Genomic DNA, 14129 nt, shown 5'->3' with positions numbered 1-14129 from the left:
TAAACCCCAGGGACTGTGGCATACCATGGTTCTGGGGAGTCGGAAGGGCAGTAGAGACCCCCAACAACTCTAATCAATAACTACTAAGATAAACTAATGATATACAAACAACTGGAGTTGAACGCGCTTGCTAAAGCACGTGTATGCGCACACACACCTGACTGGAATCGACATGAACAAGCACTTGAAGAACTTTTACTGCACATCTGCAGGGACACAGACAATTAGTGTGCAGCAGGCTACCGTGGGATAGATTCACACCTCAGTTTGCCATGAAATTAGTTTGTAAAATTTGTCATGAATTTTGAGAATTCTAGCTGATAGGTGTTATATAAGCATCAGTCACTATTATTTTAGGTCAGGTGTGGGCAAACTTTTTGCCCCTAGGGCCACATCAGGTTTGCAAAACAGTATGGGAAGGCCGAGTAGGGAAGGCTGTGCCCCCCAAACAGCCTGCCCCTCACTTCCCACCCCCTGACTGCTCCTTTCAGAACCCCCAACCCTTCCAACCTTCCCCCGCTCCTTGTCACCTGACCTCCTCCTCCCAGGATCTCCGTCCTAACTGCCCCCCAGGACCCCACTCCCTATCCAACTCCCTCAGCTTCCTGTCCCCTGACACACCCTCCTGGGATCCCCTGCCCCTAACTGCCCCCCTGAAACCTTCCCTCATTCACCTCCCCCCCCAACCCCTTTCAGAATGTGGCCCTGCGAACATGGGCGGAGGACTTGGAGGAGCAGGGGCAGCTGCACAGCTGGAGAGAAGTGCCAGTTTCCCCTTCAAAGTGCTGCTTCTCTCCAGCCGGCTGCGCAGCCGCCCAGTGCTCCTCCTGAGTCTTTCACCCACACTCCCCCACTCCCGCCACCTGCACCGTCCGCTCCCCTGCCCCTGCAGTGCAGCCCCTCCCCCCTGCAGAAAGTGCGCTGGTGCTGAGCTGCCTGAGTGCCCGTCCCTGGGTCCCCCTGTTGTTGGGGGGGCCTGTGCTAGGGCACCCTGCATTCATTGGCAAATCTGCTCCTGAGCCGCACCGCCCGGCCGGAGCCAGCCGCGCTGCTGGCATGGAAAGCTGAGGCTGAGGGGGAGGGGAGAAGGCAGGGGACGGCCGCGGCCAGCCAGGAGCTCAGGGGCCAGGCAGGATGGCCCTGCGGGCCGGATGTGGCCCGTGGGCTGTAGTTTGCTCACTTCTGTTATAGGTGGTACTATAAAGGAATCACATTAAGCATTATTGAATAGCTATAAAAACACACCAACACATGAACTGACACTGCTGTGAAGAAATAAGGTGTGTAGGTGCAGCAATGTACCAGTTTTGGATGGGACGTTAAAATTATGGTCCCATACGCCTGTCACTCTTGGATATCCAATGGAGATGCAAATTAAATAGTCCATTATCATTTTTTAAAATGACTGAGAATAAACCCTGTGACTTGGCAAACAGTCCTTTTTAAAGAAGAGATTTCATATTCAGGAATGCTAGGGAACTATTATGGAGCATCTACCAACTGCCATATTTTTATATCATTTTATACCTCATTGCTTTCTAAAGTACACTGAGATATTTCAAGTATGAAAAGTGCTATGATGAACAAGATTTTATCGTAGTTTCTAGTAGATAATATCAACTTTCAGATGAAATTTCTATGTAAAAAAAACAAACAGTAAATGTACCTTACTGACTTTGAAACCAGACTTATTTAAACATGATCTAAAAAAAAAAAAATCAAATACCATCAAATGCATACCAAAAATGTGTTCAATATATTACTAATATAAATGAAAACCATAACGAGATAAGAAAATATTTGCTTGTATAGTGTATCAGAGTTCTTCAATAACAGATTCTAAGATAACGTGACTTTATATAGTAAAAATATGTCTTAAAATTCTAGTAACTTAGAACGTAGTCTACAAATAAACTGCACAACTATAAGCCAAATCCAGGCAACTTCAATTTTTTTCCAATAGGCCCAAATTCTCATTACTGCACAAAGCTCAAAAGATAAAATTATAAAAAGAGCCTAAGTGACTTAAGCCTAAGTCTCATTTTCAAAAGTGAATTAGACTATAAGGGTCAAAGTCCCACTGACTTTCAATGCTTTGGATAAAATTTTTAAACTAAGTGATTTAGGAGCCTATGAATAAAATTTTCATGGAGCCTAAGTGTCAGATTTTTAAAGGTATTTTAGTGCCTAGATATACATAAGAGCCTAGAGGGATTTTCAGACACAGCTAGGTGCCAGACTCCCATTGATTTCAGTGTGTTAGGCTCTTAAAAATTTTACCCCAAGTCACTGCTCTTTGTGTAGGTTTGCTGCACTAGAAACAAAAGGCCCAGTTCTCTGCAGTGTAAACTGATACAGTAGCGGGGAGTTACACCCATTTACACTGGTGAAAAATTTGTCCCAGAATTTTTAATCCCCAGGCAGCAACATCTGCACCCCAACATACTGGGATAGGTAGTACTGAAAATTTGCGTAGTCACAGAACCAGTGACTACACATTCCAATCCCCCAAATTCCTAGCATTCTCCATTTCTGCATAGCAGAAGAGAACCAATTCCAGGGAGAGCTGGGCAGGAACTGCCTGCAAACAAATAGCACTTAAAATGAACTAAGTTACAAACCCATAACTGCCAAATATCATGAGTTATGATATAAGTATAACCTCAAGTTATTTTGTTTTACTGTTTTCATTTTTCAAAATAATTTTCATAACCAATTTTACAACATATATTGATGCATTTGTTCACAATTAGATAACTATAAAAATTATTTAAATTGTGATTTATGACTTGCTTCTCAAAGGTGCTGAGCAACAACTGCTCCCACTAAGTCAATCGAAGATGCAGGGGTTAAGCATCTCTAAAGATCACACCTTTATGTGATTAAGTTTACATACAACTAAACTATCGTAGTCTTTAAAGGAACTCTGAGCATCACAGTTCCTCTGCTAGTGCTCTAAAAATAGAAGTAGAGGCAGCACTTTAAAATTGCAGTTTAGGCTGGAGCTCAGGCTCTATCTATACAGCTATTTTTAGAGCCCTAGAGGAGACCAAGTCTATCAACCTGGGCTGAGAGGCTGGCTTCAAAATCCTTACTCAAACTGGGAGTTGCTGCATAGAGGCTTTATGTGCTCTCTCTTCTTTGCAAGTGCACAAGGAAGTAAGTCACAATCAAGCTGTTCAAACTATTATGAGAAAACAATTTATACTATACCTGTTATTAGAGAAAAATTCTCTTGCTTTTCTTGCATGTTCGATATCATCCTTTTGTTTATATCTGTCACTGATTTTACTTATTATTGATTCTATTGTTTCAGCCATTTCTTTAGATTTTGCTTTCTGTAACAACAGACTTTGTAAGTAACCTGTTAACTTTGAAAGTAAACTTTGTACAATAAAAGGGCAGAGCTGCAGTTTGGGTACAAAGACTCCATGTAGTTGGCACTCGACACCCATGGATCTCTCAGGATTCATCAGGCTTGAGGGCAGCTTTTCCAGAGGAAGAAAATCACACCCCTCTACTTGAACAATGTAAGGAAGCCTTCACAGAAATTTCCCTACAAAATGACCACAGCTTTCGATGCAAGTGACAGCAATCTGGATACTTTTATCAGTAAGCCAGCTACATTTAATGGACAAAGTTTAAAATCCTATCTCTGATCCAATATTTAAATAGGGTTGGGCTTGCACTGTGATGTTTCACCAGGCATCTTGATTTAAATTGTAACAGTCACAAGTGTCACTAGAACAAAGGACTGGTTCATATTTTTAAACAAAAGGAACCCCCTGAAATCAAAACAGATTAATATTTTAAATTTTCAGTACAAAACATATATACAAATGAGTTACATTTGAAAATATGGTAGACCCCTTATTCATCTGCATTAGTGTAAACCAAATGATAAACAAATTTAGAAATAAATAGGATTAAAAATATGCTATTGTGGATACAATGAAATATTGAAAATATGGTAGAGAGAACACTGAAACTATACCATTCCCTTTATTGCTAAGTCAGAGGAACCAAAATGAGAATCTATCACCTTCTCAGATTTTTTATGATTTGTAGTCCCTTTTCTAAAAGAAACATCAACTTCCTCCTTAGAATTTCTGGCCAACACTAATTTCGTTGAATATCCCAGAGATTTTTCAGTCATTTTAGTTGGATGAACTGATTTAAAAGATGTTTCAGGTGTGGTGGGAACTTCTTTTGCCTCTGTAGTTAGTATTTTCTGTTCTAAATGGATAGAACTGTTTGATGTTTGTCCTCTGTGTCTTATGCAGTTTTCTTCTTGTTTTTCGGTTTCATTTTGTTGCTTCTTTGATATTTTTCTACTCTGAACTTGTTGTTTTGGAGAAGTACTTTCAAATATTGAATAGAAAGCTTTTTGTTTGGCAGCTCTTTCACTGAGAACAGGAACTAATGCAAACAAAAAAGAAAATCTTTTTAAGATAAAAACTTGTAAAAAAAGGTTGACTACAAAAAACTTAATTTGCCATTCATAAAAACTTATTACTAACAGGGCATAAGCTTAACCTTGTTGGAATGTATGTCCTGATGATGTACTTCTCTTCTGCTTGTCACACTTTGTTATAAGCTTTTCAGGTACAGAGCATGCATGTTTTTTCCAGATTTTATTTTCATCAGCAGAACTTTCCAAAAGACCAGGCAATCTACAAAAATAATCCTTTTTTATTTATACTAAATTGAAGAAATTTGGTCAGTATTGCTAAATGTAAGAGGTTTACAAATAAAAACACTGCTGATTAATTAATGTTAATATAAAAATGTAGGGCTGGAAGAGATCTCTGGAGATCATTATCAAAATCTCAGAAACACTCTGTCTTTGGCAATACTTGCACATATAGCTTTTGAAAGGTGGTGGTGTTTTTTTAGATAAAACAAACAGTTATTTAGCATTTTTTTTAATACTTACAAAGGTTTGTCATTTCTGCCTACTGGCTGAGAATCGGGAACAATATCTAATAGATCATCTAAATGAAAGATATATTAAATTTGATATTAAACATTAATTTTCTCAGTTTCTTTTGTAAAAATATGAAAACAGAATGATTTAAAAATATCATTGTCAAAATTTGCAGAAATACTTACGTAGTGTTTGTTTTTGGCTGGTCTCACTGTCTGCCTCATTTTGTATCATTTCCAAAACTTTTTCAGCTGACATATGCTGCTGAAAAATTACAAAGAATATATTGGCATGGAGATATACAAAAATATGTTTTATTTAGAATAGAAGTTCTTTTTAAATATTAGAAAATAATGACTCCCAAAATCTTTTCAGGGAGTTTTGCCTCATTTCTGATTGTTTTGCTGATATTCTGCTGAGTCTCACAAAATACATTGTCCAGTACAGAGCCATCTCTAACCTAAAAAGCAGAAGTCAGTCATGTTAAGTAAGTAATTTTACTATTAAAGAATAAATTTTGGAAAACTATTTTTCTGGCTCTTACAAAATGTTTTTCAGACAGCATGGTTCTACCCTGAAAAATTGCTTTGGAATCCCAAAATATCATTTTTACATATTCATTGTGTCTCGGGAATTTCTATATGACATTTGCTCAAATAGAAATAAAAAGATGTTTTTCCACCTTCAAGCCCCACAAACTCAACATGGTTCTGACAGTCAAACTGAGATATTTTCATCTCACACCAGTAAGAGAGATTCTTTAGGGCAAATTATACTCTCACCTACACCAGTGCAAAACCAGTGTCTTCAGGTTAAATACTCACTGAATCTGTGCAACCCCATTAACCTTTAGTTTCAGGGTCTGATCCAAAGCACAATGAAATAAACAGGAGTGCTTCCATTAACTTCAATAGGCTTTGGGCCAGGCCATCAGTTTGCAGAAATGTCAATGATACCATATGAAGACAATGTCATTTCACAGATGTAGATGATGCTATTGTTTGTTCCTTAAAATATTTCATGACAGTGAGTTTTAATAAAGTTGAACATTCAAGGGATGGTTTTCCAGAGAATTAGGTGCACAATTAAATTAATGCACAAAATATGCTCATGCAAACTCAGAGATTGTATATAGCGGGTCGGCAACCTTTCAGAAGTGCTGTGCCGAGTCTTCATTTATTCACTCTAATTTAAGGTTTCGCGTGCCAGTAATACGTTTTAATGTTTTTAGAAGGTCTCTTTCTAGAAGTCTATAATATAGAACTAAACCATTGTTGTATGTAAAGTAAATAAGGTTTTAAATATGTTTAAGAAGCTTCATTTAAAATTAAATTAAAATGCAAAGCCCCCCGGACCGGTGGCCAAGACCCGGGCAGTGTGAGTGCCACTGAAAATCAGCTTGCGTACCGCCTTCGGCATGCGTGCAATAGGTTGCCTACCCCGGGTGTATGGAAACAAGCCTAATCCATTTGATCATTCAACTATCTGATTTGCCCAAACGTCTGCAGTAATTGTGTTCACAAAGTAGAAACACAATCGGACAATTAAACTGTCTAAAAATTTGGCACTAAAAATTTTTGGTTGTGTTTTGATAGCATTGCAGAGGTAGAGGCTGGATATAAATAGGCCACACCTTTATCGTCTCCATTTCTTTAGATTCGCATTGTCCTTGAAACTTTGCAGTAAAAATGTGTTCACTTCAAAGAAAGTCTGTTTTGCAATTTAAAAATTAATGCATGTAAATGTTTTCTGTATTAAATGTCAGTAATGTAAAACTATCCTATTAGTCCAAAAAAGCTCATTAACCTTTGAACACTATAGCATATGGGACTATTACACTCAGTGAACTGGAGACTACAATGGATAAAAGATTGACAGATCGTGTACGAGAATGGGAAAGGAAAAAGCAAGTTTGCCAGAGGGTGAGAGTAGGTATGGTCAGCCTTAAGATATAAAATGCAGATCTTAGAATAATTTTACAGATGCAAGGTGGGTGAGGTATTACTTCACGCATCTTGTTTCTCTAATATCCTGGGACCAATACAGATAAAACTGCAAGCATAATTTTATAGGTATCCTTGTTTGCCAGTAGGAGTACTGCTCAGTTTTAGCCAGCTGAAAGCGTGAATCTGAAACAAGACAGGATTTAGAGGAAAAAAGGATTTAGAGAAAAAAAATGGAGATCAACAAGACCACTTTTGTATCAGCACAAAACCTGATGAAACTAATAAGTATTATGAAGAAAAGAAAAGATGAAAATGGATTATTCTTTTCTAAAAACTTACTTTTTCTGCAGCAACATTACGCCTTTTAAAAGAGTCAGCTATAGAAGATATACGTGGCCCTGTATGCTCTAGATCTAAATTCTTTATTCCGCTCTCAGTTATTCTGGTAATGTTATTTTTTTCAGAAGAGCTCATCATTTGCAAAGGCAGTTTAAAGCGGGCCTTTCGGGGAGTTGCTGAAAACAAACCAGAGACTTGTTAATTTTACTTTTGTCCATTAAAATTATTGTGATCCCAGTGGCATCGCAACATTTAAAGGTTGTTTCTCATCACTACATTCATTTAATAAAGTTTTAAACAATTTTAGCCTAATTCTGACATCATACAAGTGAAAATCAAAAATACTGCCAGTGAAATTAAGGAAGCTACACTACTGGATAAGAAGATAGTGATTCTATGTACTGAAAGAGGCATGAGTCCTGTGAAAAAGAGCACCTGATCATGTAATTAAAGTCTTTATTATAATGCATATGCACAGATGAGTCAACCAAAGGTTGCCATTCTGGCATTTCCTAATTTTTGAAAGCTTGGTTTTGCAACTTCATTATTCTTTTAACTTAGCTTTGTATATTATACATAGTATGAGGATACTGTGCATTTAAGGGGATTCTGTGAGAAAGCTAAGTCAATGAATGTTCCTCAACCACCAGTTCCTCTCCTGTCACATTTGAACTCTTACTGGCCTTTCTCCTACACAGCTTCTGTGTAAAGGGAAAGGAGCAAGTGATGGGAGACTGCTAGTGGGTTTGCCAGTAGGAAGATGGTAGATCCTGGAGGTGAGCCAGGAATGACTAGGGAAAGGTCCTCCCCCACTTCCTCCTCAAGCAGTGATTCTCTTCTGAAGAGAATGTAAGCAGTTCTAGACCTGGTTTCTTCTACCCAGACCTGCAGTGCTCCCACACCTCATCAGTGAGCAAGATAGTCAGATTGTTCTTGAAGAGACACACAAAAAGTGTTAGGGAAAAGGTGCTGCTGAATGACTCTGACAAAGCTGATGAGGTGCCTTGCCAAGAAGACAAGAGTAAAGTTTGGTTGATGGGTGTACAAATGTGATTCACTGTGATTGCTGTAGACATTGTACACATTACTGAAAATGCTGCCCAATATCTTTATGAAATGCCACTTATTTATATTTGAGTTTCCTGACAATGATACTTAATATGCCAACGAAGGTGGTAGAGTTCCTTATAATTTGCACTTCAGAATCTCTTCAGGTCTTTGAGTAGTATGGCATAGAAACTTAAGGATTATGCATTTGCTGGGGAAATCCAATGATTAACATTTTAGCCTTGTTTCCAGCTTCACAAACATATCATAGTTCATGCCTGATTGTGGTAACATAATGCAAGTTTTTCTCTTGGCAGTGTTAACAATCAGCACATAATGCCTCGGGTAAAGAAATTAAATTTAAATTACAAGTAAAGTACAAAAACGATTTTAAACATATTTTTATCATTAAAAATAAATACCAACTTACACGTATTGACAAATACCAATGGGCTCCTCAGAGGCAGTCTACCAGTACCTGGGACAATCACTGATGCTTCAGACACTTTCCTTTTAGTAGGCGTAGTAATCTTGAAATGCATAAAAAACAAACAAACAATTCATTTTAATACCACAGCTTAGGACACTGTGGGTTTTTTTATATTTCTTGAAGTCATTCAATATTTTAACTATTAGTATCTCAGTTTTTGCACCCTATGCTGATGGCAGTGTTTAAAGTTTTACTTCTCAAACACTAAGAGAATAATGTGACATAAAATAATGAGTTTTAATTAGCATGTAATTTGTAACTGAGATCATGCGTTGGGATTTTCTGAAGTAATTCAGCAAGGGACAAATCCTCTTCTCAATACACAGCACAAGTAACTGGTTGACTAAAAGGAGTTCCACTGGTGTCAGAATCCATCAAGTAGGCTATGATGAAGCAGTAGAGCCACTCAGTTGCTATATTTGTAACTTTAAGGCTGCAGAACCACCGTGTGGAATAATGACTAGTGGACCTATGCACTCACAAATTCACTGATTCTGTTCCTCAAATGGCCTAGCTTACAGTATCACCTATGCACAGGAAGATCCATACAGAGTTGTACTTTGCATACACAAGGGATGCAGATCCTCTTTACAGGCTTCTCACATGCTCACCTAGAGCTGCACTCTGTGTGGGGGTGTATGCATGCACAAGTGTATGTGTGAGAGAGAGAAACCTGACTCTAAGGAGAAATGTTAATACTGAAGGTTATTAACAGGCCAGCAAGGGGCTAAAATATACTTAAACTTCCATCTACCATGGGATATGCAAATATATTAAAAAATTAAGAAAAAATTCTAAAGATTCTTCTCAGAGTTGCAAGGGGCCTATTTAAAAATAACATTTTCTATTGTATTAATTTTTAAACCAAAAAGTTAAAAATTCAGAAAGATGGTTAACCTTCAATTATATAGCTTAGTGATAATTAGTATTAAGTTAAGTACCAATGTTGGCATGAGAACAAATTAACATAAACTGGCATCATCAAGTTTAGGCTTGAAATTAGATGAAGGTTTCTAACTATCAGAGGAGTGACATTCTGGAACAGCCTTCAAAGGGGAGCAGTGAGGGCAAAAAACCTACCAGGTTTCAAGACTCAGCCTGATAAATTTATGGAGAGGATGGAATGATGAGGTTGCCTGCAGTGGCACATAGCCATTCTGCAGCAGGGTAGTAGCAAATATTCCTAATGTCTGGAGATTGCACACTAGATGGGGAGGGCTCTGAGTTACTACAGTGAATTCCTTCCCAGGTGTCCAGCTGGTGGGCCTTGCCAATATGCTCAGGGTCTAACCGATCACCATATTTAGGGTTGAGAAGGAATTTTCCTCCAGGTCAGATTGACAGAGACCCTGGGGTTTTATTTTGCCTTCCTCTGTAGCAAGAGGCATGGGTCACTTGCTGGTTTAAAGCAGACTAAATGGTGGATTCTCTTTAACTTGAATCCTTTAAATTATGATTTGAGGTTTTCAGTAACTCACCCAGAAGTTATGAGTCTATTACAGGAGTGGGTGGGTGAGGTTCTGTGACCTATAAAGTGCAGGAGGTCAGACTAGATGATCATTATGGTTCCTTCTAACCTTGAAGTCTATGAACTGCAGCGTAACTACAATATATTAGTCATGGCTCTATAACCAAGAATTTAATTTAATTTTTATTTATGCTAAACTATTTCTGTTTTGATAAACATACTTACCTTAGATTGAATATTTTTGCAGTTGTCTTGGTTAGTTTTTTCATTCTGATTCCTTTGTTGTACAGGAAGTTGTTGTTTTACAGACTTACTGGATTTCCCTTCCATTCTTGATTTTTCTTTCAAGCAAGGTGACAATTGACTTTCTGGTACAAGAATCTACTCAGTATTTTGGGGAAAATGACATCACATGTAATATTTAATATATTATTTTAAAATAAATTTTAAAAAACCCACAATTCCACAAAACCTTACTTAAATAGTAGCCCTGTTAACATCAGTTAAACTTTTCACATGCGGTATGACTAGACAAGTGGGACAGTTTACAAGAACAAGCCCTAATTAATGCTGCAGGATTAATCACTGTTTACAATCTTTTGTATGTGACTCTGGTCCACCAGTGCAGCTTCTCTCACGATTGTCTTCCTACATGCAAGGTGAGTAGCGGTTTATGTGGAATGTGGCACAAAAAAGTGAAGGGAAAAATACAGAATGAATTGAGACACTAAAAACTCTACTCCAGTTGGTTTGCTTTCAAAGTTCTTGACTCAGAATGTTTTAATGATTTCCTCTGCAGTTCCCCGTATTCTTACTACATCTGTATATTTTGGTCTTGTCTATACTACATTTTCCTCCTAAAATTTTCCAGTGTTGCTAACATTGCAAACAATGTATTAGTGTATGTCAGTGGTACTCACCATATTTGTATAGGCCAGTTATAAAAATAGGCCAGTTATAAAAAAGTGTTAGACAACCTAGTTGTTAAAATGCCAGCAGCTTCTTGGAGCCTCGTCTATAGCATAACTCCCACCATTGCTGCCACTGGTGGGAAATTTAAGGAGTGTGGAAGACTAGCGGCTTCAATTCTGGAAAACACTTAAACATGTGCTCAAGTCCATTCCTATTCAGGAAAACATCTAAGTGCTATCCTGAATATGGACAGTTTCCTGAATCATACTCATTGTTATCATAGCCACTCAGTGTGTTTTCTTTGCATAGATTTTGTCGAAACAGCTTTATGATTTGCATGTTGCTGCAGCATTTTGATAAAATAAATACAAGATTTCTATTTAAGAAAACAAAATAAAAAAAGTTTGTTATGTTAGTTGTTTATCTATTTTCCAACCATTTACTATCTGCCTTAAAAGCCCCTCTGTTCTTACGGTGATTTATAACAACCAAACTGGCTAATAAACAAGAGAATTGCTGGCTATTGGAGAACATCAACATACAAGAAATACATGTTAAATGTCTTTAGATTGGATCATGATCGCTATAACCAACAGAGAAATCCATTTAACAAAATTCACCATTTGTGGCAGCTTCTCTCAACTGTGTAAGGCCCCAGAAAAGACACATGGTTTGGGTCTGAAAATCCTCATGATTAAAATAATTTCCCAACCAGAACTGTGTAACGTACCTGTGATCCACTTTCATCAAAAATTATATGAACTGATGTTTTGGCAACTGATGTGGCTTGCTTCTTGGTAAATCCCTACAAAACACAAATAATTAATGTAACATATACACTTGCTCTACCATCTAAATTTTCTCATATTTTTATATGAATCCCAATTAAAACATTAAGTTCACAGGATTATATAATCCTCAACAGAGGTTACTCCCACATAGGGGAAAAGACTTCAACTTTGCACCAGATGAATTTATTATGAATTCTTCCATCAAATGGCGCTCAGGGAAAAGCAGTTTGCTAATCCACACAAGTAATAGGGAGTTAAATTCTTCAAACCATCAAATTTTAGGATATCCAGAGGCACATGACCATCTATGTGGAGTCCCACAATGGCTTTGGGTCACAGAAACTGCTGGCTCCTTGGCAGCAAATTCTCCTGGTGTGGTTGTGCTGTCAGTGATTCCTCTGGAAGCCACTGGTACTAGAATTCCCCTTATGGGATGTTCCGCATCATGGAGGCGGGTGAGGTTCATTAATGTCCTGCTAAAGAATCACTATTATGTTCACAGAAAGCCCGCTACGTTATGGGAGAGGTGATGTAGACAACATCTGTTGTACCATTCTTTCTCTGCCTCAACTCAAGGATCCCAAATCCTACAGAGGGACTTTTGCAAAGTTGAGAGAAAGCCACCAAAGCAGCACTGTTTTCTACTGAGGCTCCCCCCACCAGGATTTGATTGCTTTCACTCCCTCCATCTGCAGAGAAGGATGGGACAATATGGTCCATTATTTGTATGGCAAGGATGTTGGTCCACATTCACTTGTAAGAAATGTGGTACACTGAAATACATGACAATGAAAAGAATGAGAATGAAGTTCAGAAGGAATCTCTGGAATCTTTAGAAATGCCTTTTCTTATCTAAGAAAAAATAAAACAAAAACGGACCAAAAAAATTCACCACAGGGATTCCAAATTGTTGTTTGTATTTAAATAATCTGTATAGCCTATGAAGTTGATTAGGCAAGGTTAACATGTAATTGGAATCATAGGCGCCAATAGGGAAAAAATGGTGGGTGGCAGCCCCCCCATCAACTCCCCCCAGTGCCTCTCACCTGCCGGCAGGCCCCGTGGATCAGCACCTCCCCTTCCTTCCAGTGCTTCCTGCCTGTTGCAATCAGCTGCTTCGTGGTGTGCAGGGAGGCTGACAGGGGGGGGAGAGGAGTGGGGATGGGGCATGCTCAGGGAAGGAGGTGGAACTGGGCGGAAAGAGGCATGGTGGGGGGAAGCAAGGGTTGGGAGAAGTGGGACGGGGCCTTGGAGGAAGGGGTGGAGTGGGGGCAGAGCCTGGGGCATACCCTGGGGTCGAGCACCCCCTGGCAGTTTGAAAAGTCGGCGCCTGTGATTGGGGATGCTGTAAATATTTATAGCTTTGCTACTGCCTCATAAATCAGGTATTTCTGGAAATATGCCCTTCCACTGTTGCCTGTGTGCATGAATTAAAAAATCAACACTGAAAAATAAAGCTCCAGCTCTGACTAGCAAAAAGTAGCCCATTATGTTTTTTTAATCCTGATCAATGGAGATAATGAGCACTTTTGTTCATTAATAAGAAGCTCAATTCCTCATTAGTTGTTTTAGCCTGAAGTTTTGGCAGCTGGGGAGACTTTTGGAAGAGAACTACTTTAAAAATTTGCTTCCAGATGGAGAGCTTGTGTATTTGGTTTTAGTCTACAGCAAACTCTTAGGCCAAGTTGTAAATGCCTGGAAGTAGGGAAAGGACTGGCTGGCTAAGAGAAAATATCATAACATGGGATATCAGATCTAGGGCAGTAGTGACTAAAAGTAGCTAGCATCTCTTTGTTGTTCTATAGCCTATGTGAAATAAATTGAAGATCGTAGTGTAATTCCTAGTAGACAGGTGTCCACATAATAAAAAGAAAATGATCATGACTGGGATCATTGATGTTAGTCTTAGTAAAGATGGCAGAGACTGAATAGCATGGAGAGTGAACTAGATTTGCACCTCCAGATCAGAATGAGCTGAGGCATACTGTATACAGAGGTTTGTACTGCTCCTGTGTGACAGAGTGCTAGGTATGAAACCCAGAGTCAGCACTCTGTTCACAGCAGCTCAAATCAGGCAAAGCAGATTGGAGCTGACAAGGCAGACCTGTGCCTAATTTGTGGATGGGGCATGGCAGAAAGACTAATTAAGCCATTAGCCAGAGCCCGCAAATAGACACAGGAAGGAAGTGAAAAGGGGAGAAAGCAGGTA

The 14129-nt window shown here is 38.7% G+C and overlaps 1 protein-coding gene and 1 long non-coding RNA gene across 2 annotated transcripts in view; one reads left to right on the top strand and one right to left on the bottom strand.

Annotated features, from left to right (window-relative positions):
• SYCP2 (synaptonemal complex protein 2) overlaps positions 1 to 14129 on the bottom strand; it is a 66094-nt gene that overhangs the window by 30142 nt on the left and 21823 nt on the right. The window contains exons 15-25 of the mRNA XM_030533403.1: positions 11860 to 11934; positions 10443 to 10598; positions 8690 to 8789; positions 7213 to 7388; positions 5286 to 5387; positions 5113 to 5191; positions 4937 to 4994; positions 4537 to 4673; positions 3995 to 4419; positions 3214 to 3338; positions 1667 to 1703 (exon numbers count right to left, since the gene is read on the bottom strand). Of these exons, the coding sequence (XP_030389263.1) occupies positions 1667 to 1703; positions 3214 to 3338; positions 3995 to 4419; positions 4537 to 4673; positions 4937 to 4994; positions 5113 to 5191; positions 5286 to 5387; positions 7213 to 7388; positions 8690 to 8789; positions 10443 to 10598; positions 11860 to 11934 (1470 nt within the window). The remainder of the gene's footprint in view (positions 1 to 1666; positions 1704 to 3213; positions 3339 to 3994; positions 4420 to 4536; positions 4674 to 4936; positions 4995 to 5112; positions 5192 to 5285; positions 5388 to 7212; positions 7389 to 8689; positions 8790 to 10442; positions 10599 to 11859; positions 11935 to 14129) is intronic.
• Positions 3074 to 14129, top strand: part of LOC115635112 — a 30220-nt gene continuing 19164 nt past the window's right edge. The window contains exon 1 of the long non-coding RNA XR_003996529.1: positions 3074 to 3159. This is a non-coding gene — a long non-coding RNA (uncharacterized LOC115635112). The remainder of the gene's footprint in view (positions 3160 to 14129) is intronic.

The sequence above is a fragment of the Gopherus evgoodei genome, chromosome 14, assembly GCF_007399415.2.
Source record: "Gopherus evgoodei ecotype Sinaloan lineage chromosome 14, rGopEvg1_v1.p, whole genome shotgun sequence".
In the NCBI taxonomy this organism is placed as follows: Eukaryota; Metazoa; Chordata; order Testudines; family Testudinidae; genus Gopherus; species Gopherus evgoodei.
The sequence above is the reverse complement of the archived record's forward strand: the minus strand, read 5'-3'. Positions and strand labels throughout refer to the sequence as shown.